Source organism: Labrus mixtus, chromosome 7 (assembly GCF_963584025.1).
Source record: "Labrus mixtus chromosome 7, fLabMix1.1, whole genome shotgun sequence".
Lineage (NCBI taxonomy): Eukaryota > Metazoa > Chordata > Actinopteri > Labriformes > Labridae > Labrus > Labrus mixtus.
This window is the reverse complement of record NC_083618.1, coordinates 18,398,252-18,420,364: the sequence shown is the minus strand read 5'-3', so window position 1 is coordinate 18,420,364 and position 22,113 is coordinate 18,398,252. Positions and strand designations below refer to the sequence as shown.

The following is a 22,113-nucleotide window of genomic DNA, read 5'->3' as shown; positions in this document are numbered from 1 at the left end:
TACAACTCACACAGTCACTGAGTGAGAGGACAAACACGCGGCCGCACAGACATCCACTGCAGGAGCTGTCGTGACAAAATGTCAGATATGGTTAAGAGCAAAGGAAGTCCAACACTTGGTGGGGAAAGGAAACGGTGGTTGTTGCTAGCTTGACATAACATGGTACTTTCAAATGTGATTACTTAATGTGAGTCCAGTGAGCCATTTTGAAAGAGAATGACCTTCGAGTCGAGTTTGGCAGTATTCTCTGACCACGAAGTTAAGGTGAACTTCCAGCTTTACGGTTGTTTGAGGCTCACATCCATATTAGGTGAACAGTGTTGGATCTGTTAACCTTTAATCTTAATTGTACCCCAAACTTTTATGACATTGCTGCAGCAGGACAACAATAATAAACGGATGCAAAAAGAAACCAAGGAGCTTTCTGGGTTCCTAACAGTGGAATGCTCCTAACTTGCCAAATCAGTCATCTGAGCTCAATCCAACAAATCATGTGTTCCACTTATTAAAGATCAGACAGAAGGGGGGGGGAAGTAATTCCCTGAAACAAGCTGGAAGGAAAGATGGCTGCAGTAGAAGCTGAGCAGAGCATCACCAGGGGGCCTGATGTTATCTGAGGGTCTTACACTGCAAGAGATTTGCAAATGAGAAACCGCTATTAAATGCATGTTATGGATAATTGGGAGAACTTTGCCATTTTTTTTTCTTTTCAAGATGCTGTGGTGAACTTGCTTGCAACAGAGGCAATTTTTTTTTTCTTTTTCTTTTTAGGGGGGCAGATGTGTATGGAGTTAGATCAATCTCAATATTCACAAATGCACACAGAAGGATTCACAAATGTATTTCAATGCACACACAAATATATTTAATTCTATATAAATGTAAAACAAATCCACAAATTAAAAAAATGAGATTCACAAATGTACTTCTGAGTCACATACAAATATTTATAGTTTTGCATGTATGCAATAGAAATCCACAAATGTATAATATACATATATATTTAAAAAACACATTTATATCTTGTTACATTTATATACAAACTGTTCAGTCTGCATTTACAAACTGTTTGTCATTTGTGAACCTCACTGCATTTGTGTGTGGGACTTTTGAGACTCCCCTGCCGTGGTTAGATTCACAAATGCATTTTTTTCAGCAGGGAAATGTCTGTAGCCAATCAGATGTCTCCTTCCTATTCAGGGGTAGGTGTAGACAAAGCACTGAGGGAATGCTACTTTCAAAATCATCTTTGAAAATGACCAACCATCCCTTTAATGAAGGGTACTTCATTCAGCTGTGTGCATGACGTCAGACAGAGTTGAGTCTGGAGGGAGTGCTTTGAGAAGGCCCACTGTCTTTCTCTTCTTCTCTCCCTCTCTGTCTGTCTCCTGACTCCTCCTCCTTCAGTCCAGCCTGGTGTCCTCTCAGAGTTCCTCTGCCTCTCCTCATCTGACCAGAGTCTCTTCACAACTCATCACTTAAAACAACTTATCACCCACAGAGAGGACAAGTCCTTCACCTCAGCTCAGTACAGGTAGGGTTGTTTACATTTTAAGGGCAGAAGGAAGTTTAATATGTATTACCTGCTAAGTTTTATAGTTTTATAGAGTGTCAAGTTGTAATTTTATGTTTGGATGTTAAATTGATTTGTGAAATTAAATTATTAAATCAAAAAGAAAGTTCAATAAGTGCAACTTAATAATAATGTCTCTTAAAAGCAAAGATCTATACTTGAGATCTAAAGACAAAGCTATTTTTATTTAAATAACTATGATGTTATTGTAAGAGGCCTACATTTCCGCTCGTCTTGTATGGAATAAGTTTATTCCTCAGACATGTTTCCCAAACCTCAGCAAGAAAGGCATTGGAAATTAAAAAAAAAAAAAAAAGGTGGAACTGACCCCGGCAAACACCACAAGTGAGGTTTTTAAAACTTGAATAGTTTTGCTAAACTATCCCCAGAACTGTGTTCTGCATTTTGTTTTCTTTAAGATCATTTCAGGAATAAAAGTTGAATCATATGTATCCTGGTTTGTCTGAGGTCAAACTGTTAACATTGGCGATTACAGTTAAATTCAGGGAATTTCCTGTTTATTCAGAGTGATGAAGTAGATTTCAGACTTTCTATTGTGTGGAGGATAACCTTTGGCTGACGCCTCTTGAACATAACATGATGTCATCATCACCATAGAAAGACATATAATACTTGAACTGATGTCATTTTATCTGTACGAGGTGGTTTGGTGCCAGCAGGTACTTTGCATTTTACAACCAGGCATGAAAGGTTCTTTAGATATGTGCTGGTTCACTGTATCAAAGAGAGAAGGAAAGTACAGTGCAACACAGCAAACTGTTACCTCTCCTTTTATAGGTATTGTTGCTTCTAGCCTCAAGTGTTGCAGATGTTCTCTGTCTGCTTTATTTACCACAGAAGAGCTATGATGTGTATACAGTGAATGAAAAATGTACACACAGCTCTCCTGTACGCTCACAGAATGCCTTTCGGAGGAGGAAATAAGTGCGGCTGCTGCCAGAAAACAGTCTACTTCGCCGAGGAAGTGCAGTGTGAGGGGAAGAGCTGGCATAAATCCTGCTTTCTTTGCAGTGAGTATTAAAGTTCTCAGGTAATCTGCTTTATTCCTCCACTGACTCCCACTTCATAAAACACTTTGACATCACAAGAAGTGCCGGGATGGAATTTCAAATATTTGGCATCAGGGGATGAAAGTGAGCGTCTGCAGGGTTTCACTCAGACGTCTCAGTCCTTTTTTGGATCCAGTGGAAACATGTGATAAAGGATTGGTCTTCCTTATATGGCAGATGAAGGTACACACACTCCCTCCCCCCGACAGCACAGACTAGTATTTATCTGAGGCATGAAGTGGATTTGCTATATTCTTCTTTGAAATGTCACTCATAGTTTGCGGCAATGTCACAGCAAGACTTCTGTGAAAAATGTCAAGAGATATTTGAGAGTTTTCGTATGATGTGCTGTAGATGGTTGTGAGCTTAAGACGGAGATAGAAGTCATGGTTACTGTACACAGCACTGATGTTGTACAAGCAAATTACTTATGGACTATTTATGGATCCATGCAAATTGTATCTTGCTGTCCTTTAACTCTTTTTTACTGATTGTTTATTTTAATCTCGTTTTTACCAATGGTTCCCTTTAAGTATTGATCATCGTTGTCACTTTGTCTATCATGTCTTGTGCTGTTGATTGTGTGACAAGGAGGACGACTCACTCACTAGCTATGTTTACATGGACACAGCTAATCGGAATAAGAGCTTGATCAGAATAAAAATGCTTTATGTAAACACTTCAATCGAAAAAAGACGGATCCAATCTGGCTCATTCTGAAAGAAAGTTCAGTTTCGGTTTACGCCGATCGTTGTTCCGACCATTATCCACGTACACACTTGATCCCATCGTTTCATCCTGGTTGGTGTTAAATATCCTTACTGTGCATGTCTGAAGGTCCTCATGCACTCTCCCTGTTTAACGATCGCAGGGCAATTGGCTCTTTGCATGTTCAGAATGTTTTAATTCTGATTCAATGCTTGACGCATTAACTTGATGTCACAATTAGATCACTTTATTTAGCCTCCATGTAAACAGTGAAGTTGGAATCCCTAATTGAAATGAAACCAAATCAACCTATGGATACAAACAAAGCAACCTAATTTAACCCAACATTACCTAAGAATAATAGTAATAGGAATTTTTTTATACCTAATACCAATTTCAATACCTACACTTGAATACTGGCCAGTATCTCGTACCCCTCCAACACCAGTACCATAAAAGAAGAATCGGTAGACAAAAGGAATTCTCACCTAGAAAACAGCTACGCTAAAGTTAGCCTCAGCTCAACTCTAAGCCTGTCCTGGCATTGTGAAACTGCTTACTGTGTTTTTTTGGCATCTTCATTATGTTAGCACCAAACTGCTGTTGTTGTTTGTTTTCTATCATCTCATGATAAATTATCTGAGATTAGAGCCTCTTTTCTGCTCAGACAGCCTTCTATGGTGGCAGCCTCACTATGTTTATGTTAGCGCTGTAATGGAAAAATGCAATTTATGAGGTGGTGTTACGACCAGCTCGACTAGGCCATAACAGACAATGGAGGTCCACACAGTAACTTGCATATAAGGTATATTTGATTCCATACAAAACCCCAAAATACACCATGTCAGAAGGTTGTCAGTCTTGGTTTGCGAGGGAGAGGGGGCCAGAAAGCTGTGGCAGCCTGGCTTATATACCCTGCTACTCAGGTGTAGCCCATCTGCAATCAACAGGTAGGTGGGCGGGTCTCCCAACAACCAGCAGGCCTGACACCCGCAACCACCCTATGACGCCGAAACCCTGAAACACATAACAACAACAGTACCAGGCGAAACACCATGGCCAGGGACATCACAGGGGGCTATTCAATTATTTATGACATTGATCAGTGTTTCCGATCGATAACATTTTAGGTTGTTAACAAGGCCATTGCCAGTACTGAAATCAAGGTTGAAAATTAAAGTGAATCTGTTTGTCTAACTGTTTTCATCCTCCTTTTTTGTTGCAAGTGGTGTGTAAAAAGAATTTGGACAGCACAACAGTAGCCGTTCATGTGGATGAGATCTACTGCAAGTCATGCTACGGCAAGAAATATGGGCCCAAAGGCTACGGCTTCGGAGGTGGAGCTGGCACCCTGAGTATGGACACGGGAGAAGGACTGGGAATAAAGCCTGAAGTGTGAGCAACACACCCCCTGAGTCCTGTTTCTTTTTAAATGGAGAACAGTATGAAGCATTATGTGGCTGCAGTTAATATGATTATAATTAAATGAATGTCTGTTATGTGTAATTTGTATTTAACATTCTGTTTCAATTAAACGATGTGTAAAAACGATCTCCATTTTCAGATGCTGGAAAGTCTTATCTGAGAGATGAAACAAAAAAGGAACTACAGTATATTAGTTGCTATTCCTGATGTTATATAAAGTTGAACAGCTGATTCGTTTCTTTCCTTCCTATAATAAAGCTCTGTTTATTTTGACAGACAAGCCCCTCATCGCCCTACAACTAACCCCAACGCTTCAAAGTTTGCCCAGAAACCAGGAGGATCAGACGTTTGTCCTCGATGTGAGAAAACAGTGTACGCAGCGGAGAAGGTCATCGGAGGAGGCAACGTAAGAGACTTACTAGTGTACCGTTATGTGTTTAGAAAATTGAACCTAAGAATACATTAAGAGATGATTTGTGAGTTCTTCTGAGTATAATCTTTCTGTGGTTGAACCAACGCTCTCTGCCCTCTCATCAGTCCTGGCATAAAAGCTGCTTCCGCTGTGCCAAGTGCGGCAAAGGACTCGAGTCTACGACTGTGGCTGACAGAGACGGAGAGATCTTCTGTAAAGGTCGGTTTATATTAAAAAGGCAAGACAATTAGTAAGGAGAAACTATTCTGATCACCTATTGCCAAAAATACCAAACATTTCCTTCATGCCATAGAAAAAATCTCCATGAAGAGTTCCTCTGGGCTTAAGGATATTTTTATGGACATTTTCAATATTTGCTGACAGCAAACACTTAATATGTTGATCAACCAAGAAACGATAAATAAACAATGGAAAAAAAAAAGATATTGGCAGTCCCAAAATCAAACATGAATGAATTCATTAAACATTAATGTAAAGGAGTACATGCAACTTTTTGTGGCAACAGATATAACTAATAGATGTAAGCAGTTCATCTACAATCTAGAAACATTTATTCTTCATCCAGCTGAGCAAAAGCAGTTACTTTAAATTACTTAAGACGGAACCAATAGGTCAGCGGCCCCTCTCCCCTTTTGCCATTTAGTATTCTCTATTTTTTTATTCTATTTGAACACCGGATATGTATTTATTGACTGGTTTGAATAATCAGGCATGTGGCTGAAACATTCACAGGTTCAGATACTGTGTCTCTGATCATTTCAATGTATTAAACCTTTTGTTACTGTAGCTCTAGTGTGTGTTTCTAAGTCTCTGTAATGTCATTGACAGGCTGCTACGCAAAGAACTTCGGTCCCAAGGGTTTCGGCTTCGGTCAGGGTGCAGGAACTCTGGCTCACTCGCAGTAAAGCCTGAAGGTTCATCTCACCTGAGACTGACATCTGCGCTCCGATAACATCGCCTCCAGGATCCTTCAGTCGATATCGCACCTATTTCACGCTGCCCTTTCACTCCAGCTGAAGGCAAAGAGGACCGAAAAGATGAACACAGCTTTTTATCCCAGTTCACTGAGAGGTTCTGCTCTGAATGTTGCGTTTGAATGTGGATTCTGATGTCCTACTTTAAGACTGGTTAGAAAACAACTCACTGAATTCTAACTCTGTGTTTGGATGTGAACTTTATGCGAGTGGTTTACAGCATGCTATAAACTTTGTGGTAAGAAAGGGAAGAGACATTTGCACAGCTAATTGAACAGAGCAGAGTTTGACAAATGTCGAGTTTGATTAATATCCGAGTCTGTCTGAGCAAGAACAAAATAAATCTACATTTGTCAAGACTGACAGCTTTGAATAAACAGCCTCACAGCATGCTTCTGTTACACTCAAAATAAAGCCTTTCTTTTTGCCTTAAATGTCAAGTGCTGTACAAACTGTTTCAAGATATGCTTTATTGCTGACATACAAAATAAATATCAGGAAAAGCAAAAATACAAAAATTGAACTTTTCTCTTTTTTCCTTCAAAGCCAAATTTTGTGAGCTTTACACAGTTGTCTTTGTTCTGCCTGTTTCTCCGGTCTGATGAAATCAGTGTTTATGTGTGCATGTGGGTGTGTTGTTATTCCTTCTAATCATCGTCAAACAGAGCAAAATGCCAGCTGTTGTGGTGAACAACGGAGTCGCAGTGCTCAGCGCCGTCACTGCCTGCACCGAGGAGCTGGCACCCTGACCGGAGAGCCAGGCAGCTGGAATGATGGTGGTGGTGGTGGTGGTGGTTTAGGTTGCAGCTGTTTGTTTTGGCACCGACTGCAACATGTGTGAGTCACATAAATGGCTAAATAGGTCCGAAATCCATGCAAAGATCAAAATATTAAAAGGGGCCTGATCAAAAGCCTTCACGTGTTGAGGATAATAGTAAATAACTGGAACAAAAACCTGATTAATCTCTGACCTTATACATCTTAAAATGTATTACTGAACGTTTGCTCTTAATGTCCTGCAGCAAGTATGACAATAACACCGCCTAGTTTAAGTCCCTTTAGCCTTTTATCCACTAGAGAGCAGCAGAGTGTCCTGATCTGACAGTAAGTCATCAAGTAAAATGATTCAGTTTGTTTAAATGTAGAATTAAAAGCTAATAAATTATACCATAGATTGTATTTTCAGCTAATGTATCAATTTAACAGCATTTATTTATTTTTTGCATAAATTGCATTGCTTAGCTATCATTGTAAATAATAATCATTTACTTGCAATCAAAAATGTAACTGTTGTTTTCTAAGCCCCTCCCCCAAACACAAATTGTCCAATCATAGCTTTGCAAAGGTAGCAAGACAAGATTTACTGTCAACTTTCAAATGATGAGTTAGAGCTTGCTGTGCTTCCCAAACCGAAAAACACAAGAGCAAAAATATGAGAATCAAATTTCTTCTTCAAAGTTATTTTTATTGAATTTTGGATAATTACACACATTAACACAAACAGATCCCACCCGAGAATCAAATTTCATGTGTTTGTCTGCTTCAAAATGAGCTACAAATGTTAGCATGCCATAGCTATCTTGCTTCCTATTAACTGTGCATTAATTTTTCTAAGGAATATTTCATACAATCTTATTTTTGGTGTTGCAGGTAATGTGTAAGGATTTAAAGATTACACTCAACCCATGATACGATACAGTATGTATAACAATACTGTATAACGCCCAATCATAAAAAAGGACTGTTTCACTGTAGCCAATCATATTCAGTCATACCACGTGACTGTGCCTGCCCACTGACTGCCAAAATAAGTTTCTGTTGCAGCAAATTTGTATTTAGGATAGATCTTTTAACTTTAATGTAGGAATGGTTATATGTGGAAACTACTGTATAATACACTGCTCTTTAATCCCCTGGCATCTCTGCGTATGAGTCAGTGTTTCCTAGAGACACTCCAGCAAACACATAGGACTTTGTTAATCCTGCAGCCATATATACTGTGGGATTATAATCAGCTGCTGTGAGCCAACAGTCTGAATCCCTGGGTCCTAAATCAAATCAGCATCAGAGACTTTAAAGGCCTGAATCAGCGGGAGCGAAAGAACAGTCCAAGTGGAAATTTCAACAGTCATACCATGCAGATTAAGTTATTTTATACATGACTCATGCAGTGGTGACAGGGAATAAGAACAGGCAGTAGTTTCCGATCCTTTATGTGCTGACTATAAGTTTGTAATAAACAGCGGAGTTGGTGGGCCAGCAGGTCAAAGACACTGTGGTGTCAGGACGTCTGCAGCTCAGCAGTTCTCACACTGAGCGGCACGTTGCTCTATTCAGACTGCTGCTCAAGGTGCCATATTTACATCCCAAGGGATCGACGGAACCAGCGGGGGAGCGCAGCGCAGGGCTGTGTGTGGAGCTCCTGCTGTGCTTCCTAGCGCAACACCTTAAGAGAATGTGACTTTACAGACTGGGACAACAATATTACGCCGTTGCGGAATCAACATGAATGTCTTAATGCGTAATGACAGCGGAGTTTCGTTTCTGCACCGTTACAGATTTGAACTATTAAGGAGGTTAGAAGCCCTCTGAAGCAGACATATCGGCCTATATGAACACATCAAGTGACTATCCGTATCGGCTACTTTGGTGCGTACATCAAGTAATATCTGTTCAGTCAAAAAACAGTTCATTTTATGACAAAAGCTTTTTCTCTTTCACCAGCAGTGTGCTATAAAGATAACAACTATCGCTCTCCAGAGTGTCCAGCAGTGATGCACATACATGCGCAGTTACTTTCCAATTCAGTGACCAGAAATCACGCAATAAATATGGGACAAATCAAATATCTAATAAAAGATATCGGCCAATATATCGGTATCAGATTTTCTCTCTCCCTAATAAAAAAAAATCCCATATCAGTCGGGTCCTGTAGCGACCTCTACGGATAGCCTTCCCTCTATAGGCTATGCCCCATCTCCCTTTGTCTACCTTGTGATCAAAGATGCTGTGTCATTAACAAGTGTTACTATGAGACCGACTCTCAGTCTGAACTTCTAACTTTGTGCCTCTGCTGCACAAGCTGAACACAATTCCAGCCGTCACACAAACCCTAACCTCCTAACCCTAACACAAACCACCAGACACAGGAGGATTCATTGAAAGACTGATTGCCCTTGCATGACTGAAATTAGCTTGCTTTTGCACGTGCAGACACTTTCATCTGTGTTTATAATTCTGCACAAACGCACACAAGGGCACACAAACACTAATTTGCTCAGTGCAAGAATCAAAGAGTGGCAGCATCACATGGAGCAGCAATTTGTCTATGTTTAGGCTTTAGCTAAATGTACAGTGGAAACAGAATTCCTAAGCTTAAACCGCGGCTTAGCTTCGTCTGCAGCTATTATCCTAATTAGACCAAGGGGGCCCTGCAGTCTCAGGGGGGACAGGGTACATTTCCTACTCCCTGTTGGTAGGCAAATCACCTCAAGAAGACACCTGTAACTATAAAAAGAGTTTGGATTCGGCTGCTTGAGTTTACTACAAGACGAAAAGAAAACAAGATACTTCAGCTTTCAATAAGACTTGTGCTGTGTGTAGGGCTGAACAACGCTGGTGAGTTAAAGTAGAAATGATCCCACTACAAGGTTTATATGGTACAGGCATGTAAAAAAAAACAGAAATAAAAGATTAACAACTACATGGAAACTGCCAAAGTGAAAGTTGATGAGGATGCTGTCGATCCCGTCTTGGCACACTGAAAGGTTCACACACATTATAACAAAGCAGCAGAAAGCCGCAATCTGTCAACACAACATGACAATCACAATCACTATTATCCAGAGACCTCCCCCTCTCATAGTGTGTGTGTGTGTGTGTGTGTGTGTGTGTGTGTGTGTGTGTTTGTACTGTGTGTGTGTTTCTATTTAAATCTCCCTGTGATAGGAGGGACAAAGGGGAGCAGGAGATATCACTGTGTAGTGTTCTTCTCTCCATCACTTTGCATCCACAGCATCAACACACGGAGGTAAGGCCTGCAATCTCTGATACACTACATTCATTTAACTACTGGGTAAATTACTTAAATAAAAGATAATGCTCTCCTTTAGTCGGGTGGCGTTGTATTGGTTTGATCTAAACTGAATTTTTGCTTTGGATTGGATCAATTTGACGAGAAATATATTTTTGTTTTTTAATGAAGTAGACATGAAGTGTGAAAACTTGAGACACAAATTTAGGTTATTTTTTATCATGGAAAAATGTACCTGTTGCTGTCTTGACTTATCAATTAATAATACATTTTAAAAAAACAGTTGCATGAGCCTGGCAGGACCTCTTAAAAGGCGTCTTATTCAGTTAGACCATCACTCTAAAACCTTTTAATATCACAGACAATGAAGCAAACACTTGATTTGACTAATATGACTCAAATATCAACCACATTAAGATTATTGGCTAGTTGATCTGCTGTTAGCTGATTGAGTGACTAAACATAGCTTAAAAGATACACTACAAGGCTTAGATGGAAATACTATATAAATAATGCTATCAATGCAGTATCAATAAAACTGTTTTATTTTGCAATATAGATATATATTATGACTAAAGTGAAAATGACAGTTCAGTGGTATCATGACCAAACAGAACGACAATTTCTGGGGATATATAGGGGGTACCTGATTCGAAGGCTTTATACACCCAGAAATAGTGTAATGACAGATACCACAATATATAACAAGAATAATCAAGTGTAGAGTTATTAATCGATTAGTCCTTTGACGGAAAAAAACATAGGATATAGATATAGACAATAGAAGGTTTGTTTAAGGAAGAATGCCAGACATGCCCTAATTACAAGGTTAAAAAGCTGCTTTTGAATGTTTTTTTAAGTTTTATTTTGGGCCTTTGTGCCTTTATTTTGAGATAGGACAGTCGATAGAGTTAGAAATCAGGAAAGAGAGAGAGTGGGGAATGACATGAGGGAAAAGAGCCACAGGTCAGATCTGATCCCAGGGTGTCTGCTTCAAGGACTATAGCCTCCATACATGGGGCGCATGCACTGACCACTAGACCACCTGCGCCCCCCAAATGTTTTTCTTACGTGATGGTAAACTGACTCTCTAATGTCCGTCAGACAAAGCAAACCCTATGAATGAAGAAAATAATCCAAAGGGAAATAAGTTGGTTGAAACCTTAAAGAAATTGATGACAAAATTACACAACCCCAAAAAGTATTAAATCAACCAAACTATGTACAATAATTTCATATTTTTTAATGTGATATAACTTTAACTTAACCGGTCAATTGCTGTGTAAAGTCAGCCCTGCATCACTCAAGGCTTCGGTCTTCTGGGAATTACGGAGCCGGTCTATATTTGTGTCTTTTATCCAGAGGAAAAATGGGGGTGCAGGCAGGAAATGTTATCTGTTGGGGCCTTGCATGCTTCACTTTGCTCTCTGGCAGATGAGTGTGTTATCAGCACTGAGAGGTGACTGTACGAGTCCGTCCATCAGGCTAAGACATGACAATGCATGATCAAGTAAACAAGAAAACACAAGAGAGGGAGGGTGGCTACGTGAAAAGCTCCATCATCTAGTAATGTCTTACATATACTTGACATTTGACAGCAAAAGTACAATAAACTGATTAAAGTCAACACTTTCAGACAGTCAAAAAAGATCACTGGATGTCTATAAATACTGTATATTTCCGTTGTTGTAACACTAGACAGTCGACTCGTGGTGGAATGTCTCCATAGTGGATCTAAAAGGAAAGCTAAAGTTAAGACCCTTTGGGGCACTGGGCACAAGTGGTCCCCTCGGCTGAGCACTTCAGAGGCAAAAAGGTTTTATTTCTGTCTTCCAGGGGGAATCCAAATAGCCAAGATGCCTGAGAAAGCGTAAGTGTCATTGTGTTTTTGTCATTGTTTCCATTCCCAAAATCAGAGTTGGATTCTTACAGCAAATGGAAATTAAGTATAATATGGAAAATATCCAATTACAGTTCATTACAATTGTTGTAACTGAATGCTAACACTTCCTTTTCTGTGTCTGCTGTGTCCTCTTTTTCATTTTCTACCGACAGGCCGGAGGTAAGATTTCAAAAGAGAGAACTTAATTTAACCCCCAATTAGATTGGTTGCTATAAATTGTCACACTGAATATCTATAAACGTATTCTTCTTTTGTAGAATAAATCTAAAATCTCGGCTTCTCGCAAGCTCATGCTGAAGGTGAGTCCAGCTTGCACAGACTGCATCTTCAATGAGTGAATCGAGCCGTTAGATGTCCTTTGTGTTTGGTATTTCAGAGCTTGATGGTCGCCAAAGCCAAAGAGGAGCTGGAGCAGGAGATGGAAGAAAAAGAGGAGCAGAAGGCAAAGTACCTGGAAGAAAAATCTCCTCCTTTACAGGCCAGCAGCATGTCCTTAGCTGAGCTACAGGTATGATTTCCATTCGTTACAGAGTTGTTCATTATGCAAACTAAAAAAGTTACTGAAACAGTGTAGCTAAAGATAAAACATTTTTTTACTCAGAATGAGAGAAACTGAACTTCCACTGCTCTCTTTTTTTCTCTATAGACGTTATGTGAAGAGCTGCACGCTAAAATCGACATGGTGGACGAGGAGCGGTATGATATTGAAGCCAAAGTCATGCACAATAACAGAGAGGTAAACGGAACACGTGATAGGAAAGATAACAATGTAAAGCTGTGTTAATTATTATTACATCATCCAAAGCAAAATAATATTTAAATATCAAACTTACACCAATTTAACCCATTGACTGACCAATAGACACTCTGATACCATTTTCCTGTGCCTATAGCGCTTTTGATACCTAGACTTGATATGGCGATTACTCTAATACCAGTGGGATAAATACACTGACACGGACCTTTTTGTAACAGCTACTTCTAACGTATGTCATATGGTTACTATCATTATCAGCCTGGATAAACACAATGAAGAAATCAGTAATACAGCCCGTTGTGTCTCAGGGATTTATCCATTCTATGTGTACTTTCTCATCTTTCTGGACGCTTTGTAATGAAAACCGTTTCTCAGATCTACGACGTTAACATGGCTTAAACCTGGAGCATAACAGAAAGACACCACAACAACATTATGGGCTTCCCACCCTGAGCGTGAGGTCATGGCAACAAGGCCGGCCGCCATGGGAATATTGTCCATATTAGTTTATAAAAAGGTATAAAACGGGCATGCAAATTACTTGTTGGGGCGGGCCGCCCCCCTAATATAATGGTAGGGGAAACACTGTATTGGATCTGTGTAATCGCAGATACTTGATACCATTTCAGGCCGTATCAGAGGCTTTTTCCACAAGTAGCTGCATGAGGACAAATCAAGTCAAAACACCTCAACTATTTACCTTCATATGAGCTCATACAACAATGGGACACCATTGTTAACTTCCTCTCTACTGTCCAATCAGATCAAAGACCTAAACATTAAGGTGCTGGACTTGAGAGGGAAGTTTAAGAGACCCAGCCTGAGGAGGGTGAGGGTGTCTGCTGATGCCATCCTGCGCTCCCTGCTAGGCTCCAAACACAAAGTCTCTCTGGATCTGAGAGCTAATCTCAAATCAGTCAAGAAGGAGGACACGGAGAAGGTGGGTTTGGGAATAATGTGACTAAATACAGAGCGAGCCGAAGGGATGCTTTTGGCAAAGGACGCACACGGCATGCAGCTGCGGCAGAGATGTTTCAATGGCATCATTTATGTTTGCACCTCAAGCCTTTGGCCGTCACCCAGAATTAGAGCGACTGACAAAGAATAAACCACATGAATCAGCTTTCGTAGTTTGCCAAAAGACAAATATGCCACTGACACAAGGTGACATCACATCTCTGTTTATCTCTCTTATATGGCTCCAGTTAAAGAGATTATCTCTTTTTTTTTTTTTTTTTTTTTTTTTAATCTATTTGAATAATTTTAGACTTTTGGATGTACGTTGCATTGGTCTAAATTTGCAGAACATTTTTAGATTACCACCAAACTGGTGATGATTTGAATGATTTTCTTTCTCTGCGCAGGAGAAGACGGTGGAGGTGAGTGACTGGAGGAAGAACGTGGAGGCCATGTCGGGGATGGAGGGCCGCAAGAAAATGTTTGATGCAGCAAAGGGACAAAACCAGTGAACAGATGTCACTACAGAAACAGCTGGCTTACTGTATATATTACATCAGATGTCATCACTTGTAAACCAAGTGCAGCACAAAACATTAATACACAAACCCTCCAGTACTTTACAACATCACAAAGTACATGCCTTCACATGTTTTGTTTGTTTTGTTTCATTATCACTGAAATAAAAGCTCCAGATGTGGCATCTCTTGTCTCTTTGGTCGTTTAGGGCTTTTTTCAAGAGACAGTAATATGATAAGCTTTCACATCAACCAGCTCTATTGTTTATTGTCATTTTGATTTGTGGATATATTTTTCTCTATTGACATTTGGTGTAGGCCTAGGGTCGTGGTTGTTGAAGTGTAAACTTTATTCCTTCTTATTTTCGACATCATGTCACACAATTGTTTGCTTTGTGTTCAATGATATTGTCCTGTATGTTTATTTTTCATCTTAACTACTGCGTTTCTTATTAAGTTATCTACTTGTAGTCTATTTATCAACTTGTCTGAAGTATAGATATTAATCAATCAATCAAATGTAATACAGGTCAAATAAACACTACAGTTGTTAAATCAATCAGTTGATCAAGACCCAATTTTAAGTTTTAACAAAAAATAAAAAATAAAAAGCAACAACTGAGGCTACAACTAAATATAGACCTTGTTGAAAATATTATTTGCACTTAGTCACAATGGATGATTATTTCCAATAAATGTAATATACTAAAACATCATCACGTGCAGCAGGAGCAGACGAAAGGTGTCGTAAGCAGCAGATGGCCTACCTGTTGTAGCCCGGTAAGGTGAAGCAGTGATAGGCCTACGTGACGTCTCGGTGGGGATTAATCCTCTCGGGAAAGTTTGTCTGCCCGTGACAGCACGACACATACCGCAGGTGAAAGGTTGTATCTATGGTTGGAATTGTTTTGACCTTCAAAAGTCCAAGTCTGTCCAGAAACAGCATAATTTTCTCTGCATCTGAAGTCAACATTGACCCGCGGTGGAGAGGGGGGGGGGGGGGGGGGGGTAATTGGGCGGGGATAAAATAGTTAAATTGCCCGCTCACCTGTGAAGGATGACGTCACGCGTCATTCAAACTTTTCATTATTTTTTTTATACCTCAGTTTTAGTGACTTGACTTTTGCTGCATTTTGACTAATCATAGCAGGCTACAGGCAAATAAACTCCCAAGTCACAACATTATAAATACAAACATGGAAGAGTCGGTTTTTATTATTTGAAAGTTATTTTTTACGTCATGAATCATAGGGTTTTTTGTACATTTTTGGCTACAACCTTACAGGCTATTACATTACTGTTTATGGTGATGATTATCGCTCCCATAAGAACACAAGCTTTTGAAGTTGCATGCATAACTTCTGTTTAGTCTCTGATCTTTATGCCCAAACTTGTTTTGATTGTTTAATCTAATTTTTTAATGGCCCCAAAAACTACAGATGAATCGTGAAATAACTACAGGGGAGATCTTGTGCCTGTTTGACACTCTTATTGGACAATATCAAGTATTCAAAATAGGCCTACAATATGCCAATTTAAACAGTTATTATTGTTGTTATAATTTGCTTAGAAATTACTAAATACAAAGATCTAATATACTTTGCCTGTAACGTTTTGGCTAAGTTTTGCTACAACATTAAAAATAACTTTCATTCTTTTTTGTTACTTACCAATCTCTTACTCTCTGAAGGCAAAGATCCCCAAAAGAAAACTTGCAGTTTCTATTTCTGCCACAAGATGGCAGTAAAAGCTCACACCCAGTCCACTGAGAAAACCACAGCTGGTTTCAACCTGGCAACAAGTTTATGCTTTATTAACAAGTTAAACAAACGTTTAACAAAGACGTGATCAGTCATGGGTGCTCGAGACCTGTTTGAGCTGAACATCTCTGTCTGGACTCGTATTGTTTCATGCTTTTAAAGTCTATACAAAGCAAATGCTTAGTGTTGTTTGTTTTAGTTGAGTCAGGTGCCAGACGGGCGGAGTTTACAGCAACACAAAGAGGAGGAGAAAGTTTATTCAATCCTGTGATTGTATGATTTCAAATGTCGCCCTGGCAGATTTTACTGAATCTTTTGATGGTTATGAGTAGCGTAACACTTTCTAAACATTTAACCATAACACGTATTTATTGAGATGTTTATTTAACATATTTAATTATCTACATGCCATGTGTGTCCTTGTCTATTGCAAAAGTCTATTTTAAGGTCATGTTTTTAATTTGAATCATCTCTTCTGTATACTATGAATTTATGTAAGCATGATGTTGATATTTATTTCATCATGTGGACACCAGCCGTTTTTTCTCAATTCAATTCCTTATTCAGTTTATTTAGGAAGGGGACAGTGCAAATTAATAAAACACATGATTATACATGGGTAGAAATGTCAGAATTAGCCAAAACGCTACTTGCCATCTGTAGTCCCCTGACCTCGATGTTAAAGAGGCTTTTTAAAATACAAATAAACTAGGAGATAAAGGAAAAAGAACATATTTTCTTGAACATAATAAACAAGAGGGAGTATTTATGGATAAATCTTATGCATGTATAAATACAATAATAACAGTAGATTGAAACAAATATACAATATTAATCTACATAACAAAACAGCCTAGATTATTTAGACAATAATTAATCATCCTGCTAAAGGATAAAAGAATGAAAAGTAAATGTATACAAACCTAAAATTTGATTTTTTTTTTTTGTTGAACAGAAAATGTTTTTATTAAAACACGACCAAGAAGTGTTTTTTATCACCCAACCTGGTTGTTTACTAATCTGTCTGCTTTACATTGGTATCTCCTTCTATTCTATATTTTGATCTCTTTTGTATAACTTGTCTCTACGTCTCTGTGTCTTTATTTATGTCTTTCTAAATACAAGCTGCTCCAAACCAATCGCCCCAAGAAGGATTAATAAAGTGGTTTGAATTTAATTTAATTGTCAGCCTGCAGAAATCTGATATTGACATTTCTCTTTTCCACTTTTGTGAATTGACTTTCATAAACGCCCAAAGACTCAAGTCTAACAGTGCAACTAGCCTCAACAAGATTTAAGACATGTTGTCCAACTTGTCTCCACTGACTAGAGACTTGAACTCACTCCTGAAGGCTTTAAGACAGCCGCAAACAATCTGTAAACAAAGACAGGAATGAGGTCGGAGGGGGAACATCATACAAGCAAACAGACTTAACATTTTGGCGTTGACTCAGGAAAGACAATCTGTGATGCTATGATCCAGACTGTGAGGTCAGGTTCAATATTAACAGCAAACAGAGTATCAAAAGACTTGGCATGATCATAAAGGAGTTGTTGATAACATGCTGTTGCATGCAGGACTGAGGGCAGATATTAAAGATTTAAGGTGAGGTGCAGGAGATGGAGTAACCTGCTGTGGGAACAATGCACAAACATTTGACAGCTAACATCTCCAGCCTGTGGAATGAATGTTCCCTGTTTTATAACTCTGTAAAGTCAATATTTAAAGAGCTATCAATTGATAGTAATACAAAGTTAATAGTCTGTATATGCTTGTAAATCAGAGGAGCTTCAGCCGTCCTTTTGTGTATTTTTGTGCACACAGGAGCACAGGATCACATCCAGCCTTCCTCATGCCACAGCTGAAATATTGTACAGTAATCCCGTGCTGTTATGGCTCCGTTTTGCCGTGTAAAAATAGACAATGCAAGTCCATGGAGAATGCATGTTTTCCCAATACGAGTTAATGCCATCTGCCATCTGTTTGCAGGTATGTGCACACCCATTGTAGACACGGGCATGGTGCCGCCATGTGATCCGCTCCTGGGTTTAAAAGCTTAAGGCCCACAGAGAGGAGCACAGGATACAAGTTCCCCATTGAACATCCTCTGAAGAGCACATCACACTCACTTGGTAGGTCTGCCTGCTCTTCTTATATGTTTTTTTTTAATCAGTTATCAGATTCTTTCAATACAAATATTCAAAATTGGGCTGTTTTTAAAACTTTATCAGTCATTATGCTTCTTTAAATTTGATTTTCTTGTGCAGGCGCTTCATCATGTCAGACACAGAAGAAGCAACACATGAGTGAGTAAATCTTCAGTCTGCACAGATTTTGGGGTGATAATAATAAATGTATGCATGCACAGATGGAATCAGTTCTCACAAAAAAAAATGATGTGTTGTGTTTTTCTTTTCTTTTCAGGGAACAGCGTAAGTCATTTTGTCAGTTCACAGATGTGAAAGAGATGAGTCGTCAGTTTGTAAATGTAGTGTAGCCAAGAGGCTGCAAATTCACACACCTGGATGCAGACAATTGCTTCAAATGTGCATGACTTCTGTGAATATGCTGCATGTATACAATCCATAAATGCATTGATGTGTAGACTGATGCTTGATATTCTTGTTGCATACATTGACCTCTTCTCTTTGCCTCTCTTCGTTCGCTGTGAAGAAGAGGAGGATATTGTTGGTATGTACTGTAATACAAACAATATCTATTTGAACAACGTTGCTTTTAAATGCCAAAAAACTAAATTGCTGCTTGTAATTTTTTTTTGCCACTTTGTAACTGCTTTACGCACTTAAGCCATGCATCTCTTAGTTACTTAACACACTGCATCTGCTAAGCTGCTGGCTTCACCACAGCTTACTGTATTTTTGGCGTGCTGGTGCCACCGTATAGAGGCAGCTGCTGGCTTTGAAGCTTTTGTGCAGGATCGACCTTTGACCCTCAGTCAGTCCTGTTTGTCTGCGGCTGGAGATAGTTCAGCTTCTCTGAACATCCCAGCAGATATGTTCTTTCAATTCAAATAGCACGGTGGGTCACCATCGGAGAGATAAAAAGGTCATATATCTTTATTTCTGTCTCCACTGTGAGGTGGTCCAAGTGGGCCACCGTACAGCCCCTCTATCCCTGACACTAAGCAGCACCTGTCCTCATCTGCGTCGCTGTTGGAGAGCAATGTAGGTCAGCTTACGTTCTCAATAGAGGACCTTGGGGAGAAAAGCGCCCCAAGCACAATGCTCACTTTCATTTTTAGGCCTGTTAGAGGTCCGCTAAAAGCAGCTTGGCTTACGTTTGCTGCAGCAGAGAGAGGTTAAGTTTCCCTCTGTGGCTAAAAGGACTCTGACAAAAGGGTCAGTATGACCTTTTGTCCAAGAAGGCCAATGAGGAGGACAGCACTTTTTGGGACAAACACACACATTTTAGCTGCAAATACAGCTTACGCTTAATGCTGCTATTGGAATCTGGTGGCAAAAAGTAATGTCCCTCCTTCAGTGATGATAAGATGTATCCAATTTAATGTATATAAATCATGAACCTTGTGAGTGCACTTTAATTTAAACATAAACGTTTTAAAGGTTTTTATTTGCACAGCTTAATTGAAAAAATAAAAATTAAATGCTTCCGATTTCATAAAATCCAGATATCGCTAACCTCCAATACCTGTATATTTAGAGACCCATTGTATAAATCACTGTTCGATTAAAAGTCCAAATTAAAATGTCAGGTTGTAGAATGTAAAAAGAAATCCCACAGTTCAAGCAGGAATCTAAGAAAAGTACTGTCACTGTCAAAAATACGCATAGATCGTAGAAATACATTTTGATCTAAATGCTTTTGAGATTATTATTTTGTTTGCTCTCTAACTCTTCATGCTTGCTTTGCACAGAGGATGAGGAGGAAGTGGAAGAACTAGAGGAGGAGGAGGAGGAGATGGAGGAGGAGGTGGAAGAGGTAGAGGAGGAGGAGGAGGTAGCAGAGGAGGAGGAAGAGGTAGTAGACGAGGAGGAGGAGGTAGAAGGTAGTACAGCTTATGCTAATATGTTTTTGCATGCCTGCAGTACATAGAAATGATTGTATTCTTAATACATTGTTGTAAACCATGACGTGTTATTATCAGGTGTTAAAATGTAAAGAATGATCGTCACTGTAAAAGGAAAACCATGTTGGTGCATTTTCAGATTGGTCTTAATAATTATTAGAATAATCACATCTTGATTTTTTTTAGCATCTTTGAAAAAAAATGTTTACAAAGTGCGTCGACATAAAATGTGCAAACTGGATGCTCAGAGGGCAACGCAAAAGTTGAAATGATTAACGTTGTATCTTAATACTCACAAAATGCCAAAATGACCAGGAGTTACATGGTTTGTCTTCAACAGTGATGACTTCTAAACAGTGGGATACTAAACGTGCAGCTGCCGTTTCTCTTCCATTTGAAGTTAGTCATTATGGTTCAGATTCCAATATTTAACAGTTTAATATAAACCTTATTTATGAAAATATGTATATATGTTTTTGAGATGTTAGCATGTTTATTGTATTTTCTCATCTAAATCAAAGGAAATCCATTTTAGAAATAAGAAATGCATTTCTGTGTCACAAAGCAACATTGATTTCTTTTCTGTTTCCTGTGTAATTTCTTACACTGAAGTCTTTGTTCTTTGTTCTCTGTCGTTTTGTTGCTAAGCCCTGCCTTAGGTTGAGACACACACACGTTATCCGTGCAGGTCATCTAAAGCTCGCTCTTTAAAACTGTCAGAGAGAGAAAAAACACGCCTGCATCTTTTACCAGCTCTGTTCATCAGCACTGACAGCAGATGTTATCTGTCTGACTCTGTCACCTGCAATATGTCAGAGGTCATGCCAGCTCTACTATGATTGACAAGTCAATCGATACACCCAGTTTATTAGGATAACGTCATGACAAACCAGAAAATACGGAAGCCCTAAGAGGGAGGTTCGACAAAAAATGTAGGTGTTTCAGAAATCATACATCTTTTATTTTATTTGTTTTAATCAAGCATCTTTTAACAACAACAAAAAAATAAGTTAGATACATACTGCCACATGTTTTAACCAAGTCGAGTTGTTAATTGTTCTCATATACCTGTAAATAGTTTTATACATATATTTTTAAATCTATCAAATCAATTCAAATTTATTTTTAACAACTTAGAAAATAAATCCTTTCAAAATAAAATGTCACTTGGAAATACTTAACTCATAACTGCTCAAAGATAAAAACACCAATCAAGGAATTCTAAAAGAGTGACCTGGTAAAACCTTTATAAACCCAACAGTTCTTTAGTGAGAAACACAAAGAAACAAAAACTTATTTGGTTCAGATTTATAAATGGATCACAAGATTTGTTTTTATAATTTGCCTCTAACTTGCCATATAAAAAAATTATTTAGTACCCTGGTGAAATAATGAGTAAGGGCTTTATTCATATTTTTTTTATCCAAGCACAGTAAGTTGTTTAAAGTAAAAATATATATTTTACTCCCACATACATGCAATGATAGAAATAAACTGGTACAATTACTTTACAAAAAATCCAGATGTCAACATGAAGATTGAAACCAAATAACTACCTCCAACTAAACACATTTCTACATCCGCATATTCAATTTAAAGACTTAACACTGAGAATCCACTGTGATCTTGTTCATGTGGGTCATCATTCTTCACATGTCACCTCTCACTCAGCGTTGACTTTTTACTGACCTTGTTATCTCTCTGCAGACGGGGCAGAAGAAAATGGAGGTATGTATGACAATTTGAGAAAGATCAGAGGAAGGTGTCGAGTGAAGAACATATTTGCTATATTACTTTTAATTTATGGTTTTTTTTATAACTCATAACTATATACTTTTTTTTATTTTCATAGAAGATTCAAAGCCCAAGACAAAGTAAGATCAGAGCTGAAACATCCTTATACCTCATATAAAAACACGATTCTTCATGATAGTCATACTAATATTTTCTGAT

The 22,113-nt window shown here is 38.7% G+C and overlaps 3 protein-coding genes across 5 annotated transcripts in view; all 3 read left to right on the top strand.

Moving 5' to 3' along the window:
- The window catches only part of LOC132978256 (troponin T, cardiac muscle-like), a 162,113-nt gene that overhangs the window by 134,799 nt on the left and 5,201 nt on the right, over positions 1-22,113 (top strand). The window contains exons 1-2 of one of the 3 annotated variants that reach the window (XM_061043401.1): positions 20,640-21,888; positions 22,013-22,034. The gene's annotated coding sequence lies outside the window, so the exon portion shown is untranslated. Of the gene's footprint in view, positions 1-20,639; positions 21,889-22,010; positions 22,035-22,113 lie in introns of those variants that run through there. The other 2 variants (XM_061043403.1, XM_061043402.1) reach the window with 2 other exon arrangements.
- csrp1b (cysteine and glycine-rich protein 1b) lies at positions 1,368-6,701 on the top strand. Its single transcript, XM_061043400.1, has 6 exons — positions 1,368-1,534; positions 2,495-2,604; positions 4,578-4,746; positions 5,053-5,182; positions 5,314-5,407; positions 6,038-6,701. Exons 2-6 carry the CDS (start codon positions 2,496-2,498, stop codon positions 6,112-6,114), a joined length of 579 nt encoding a protein of 192 aa, XP_060899383.1. The 5' UTR covers positions 1,368-1,534; position 2,495; the 3' UTR covers positions 6,115-6,701.
- LOC132978259 (troponin I, slow skeletal muscle-like) lies at positions 12,297-14,538 on the top strand. Its single transcript, XM_061043405.1, has 5 exons — positions 12,297-12,418; positions 12,496-12,627; positions 12,766-12,855; positions 13,640-13,816; positions 14,241-14,538. Exons 1-5 carry the CDS (start codon positions 12,410-12,412, stop codon positions 14,343-14,345), a joined length of 513 nt encoding a protein of 170 aa, XP_060899388.1. The 5' UTR covers positions 12,297-12,409; the 3' UTR covers positions 14,346-14,538.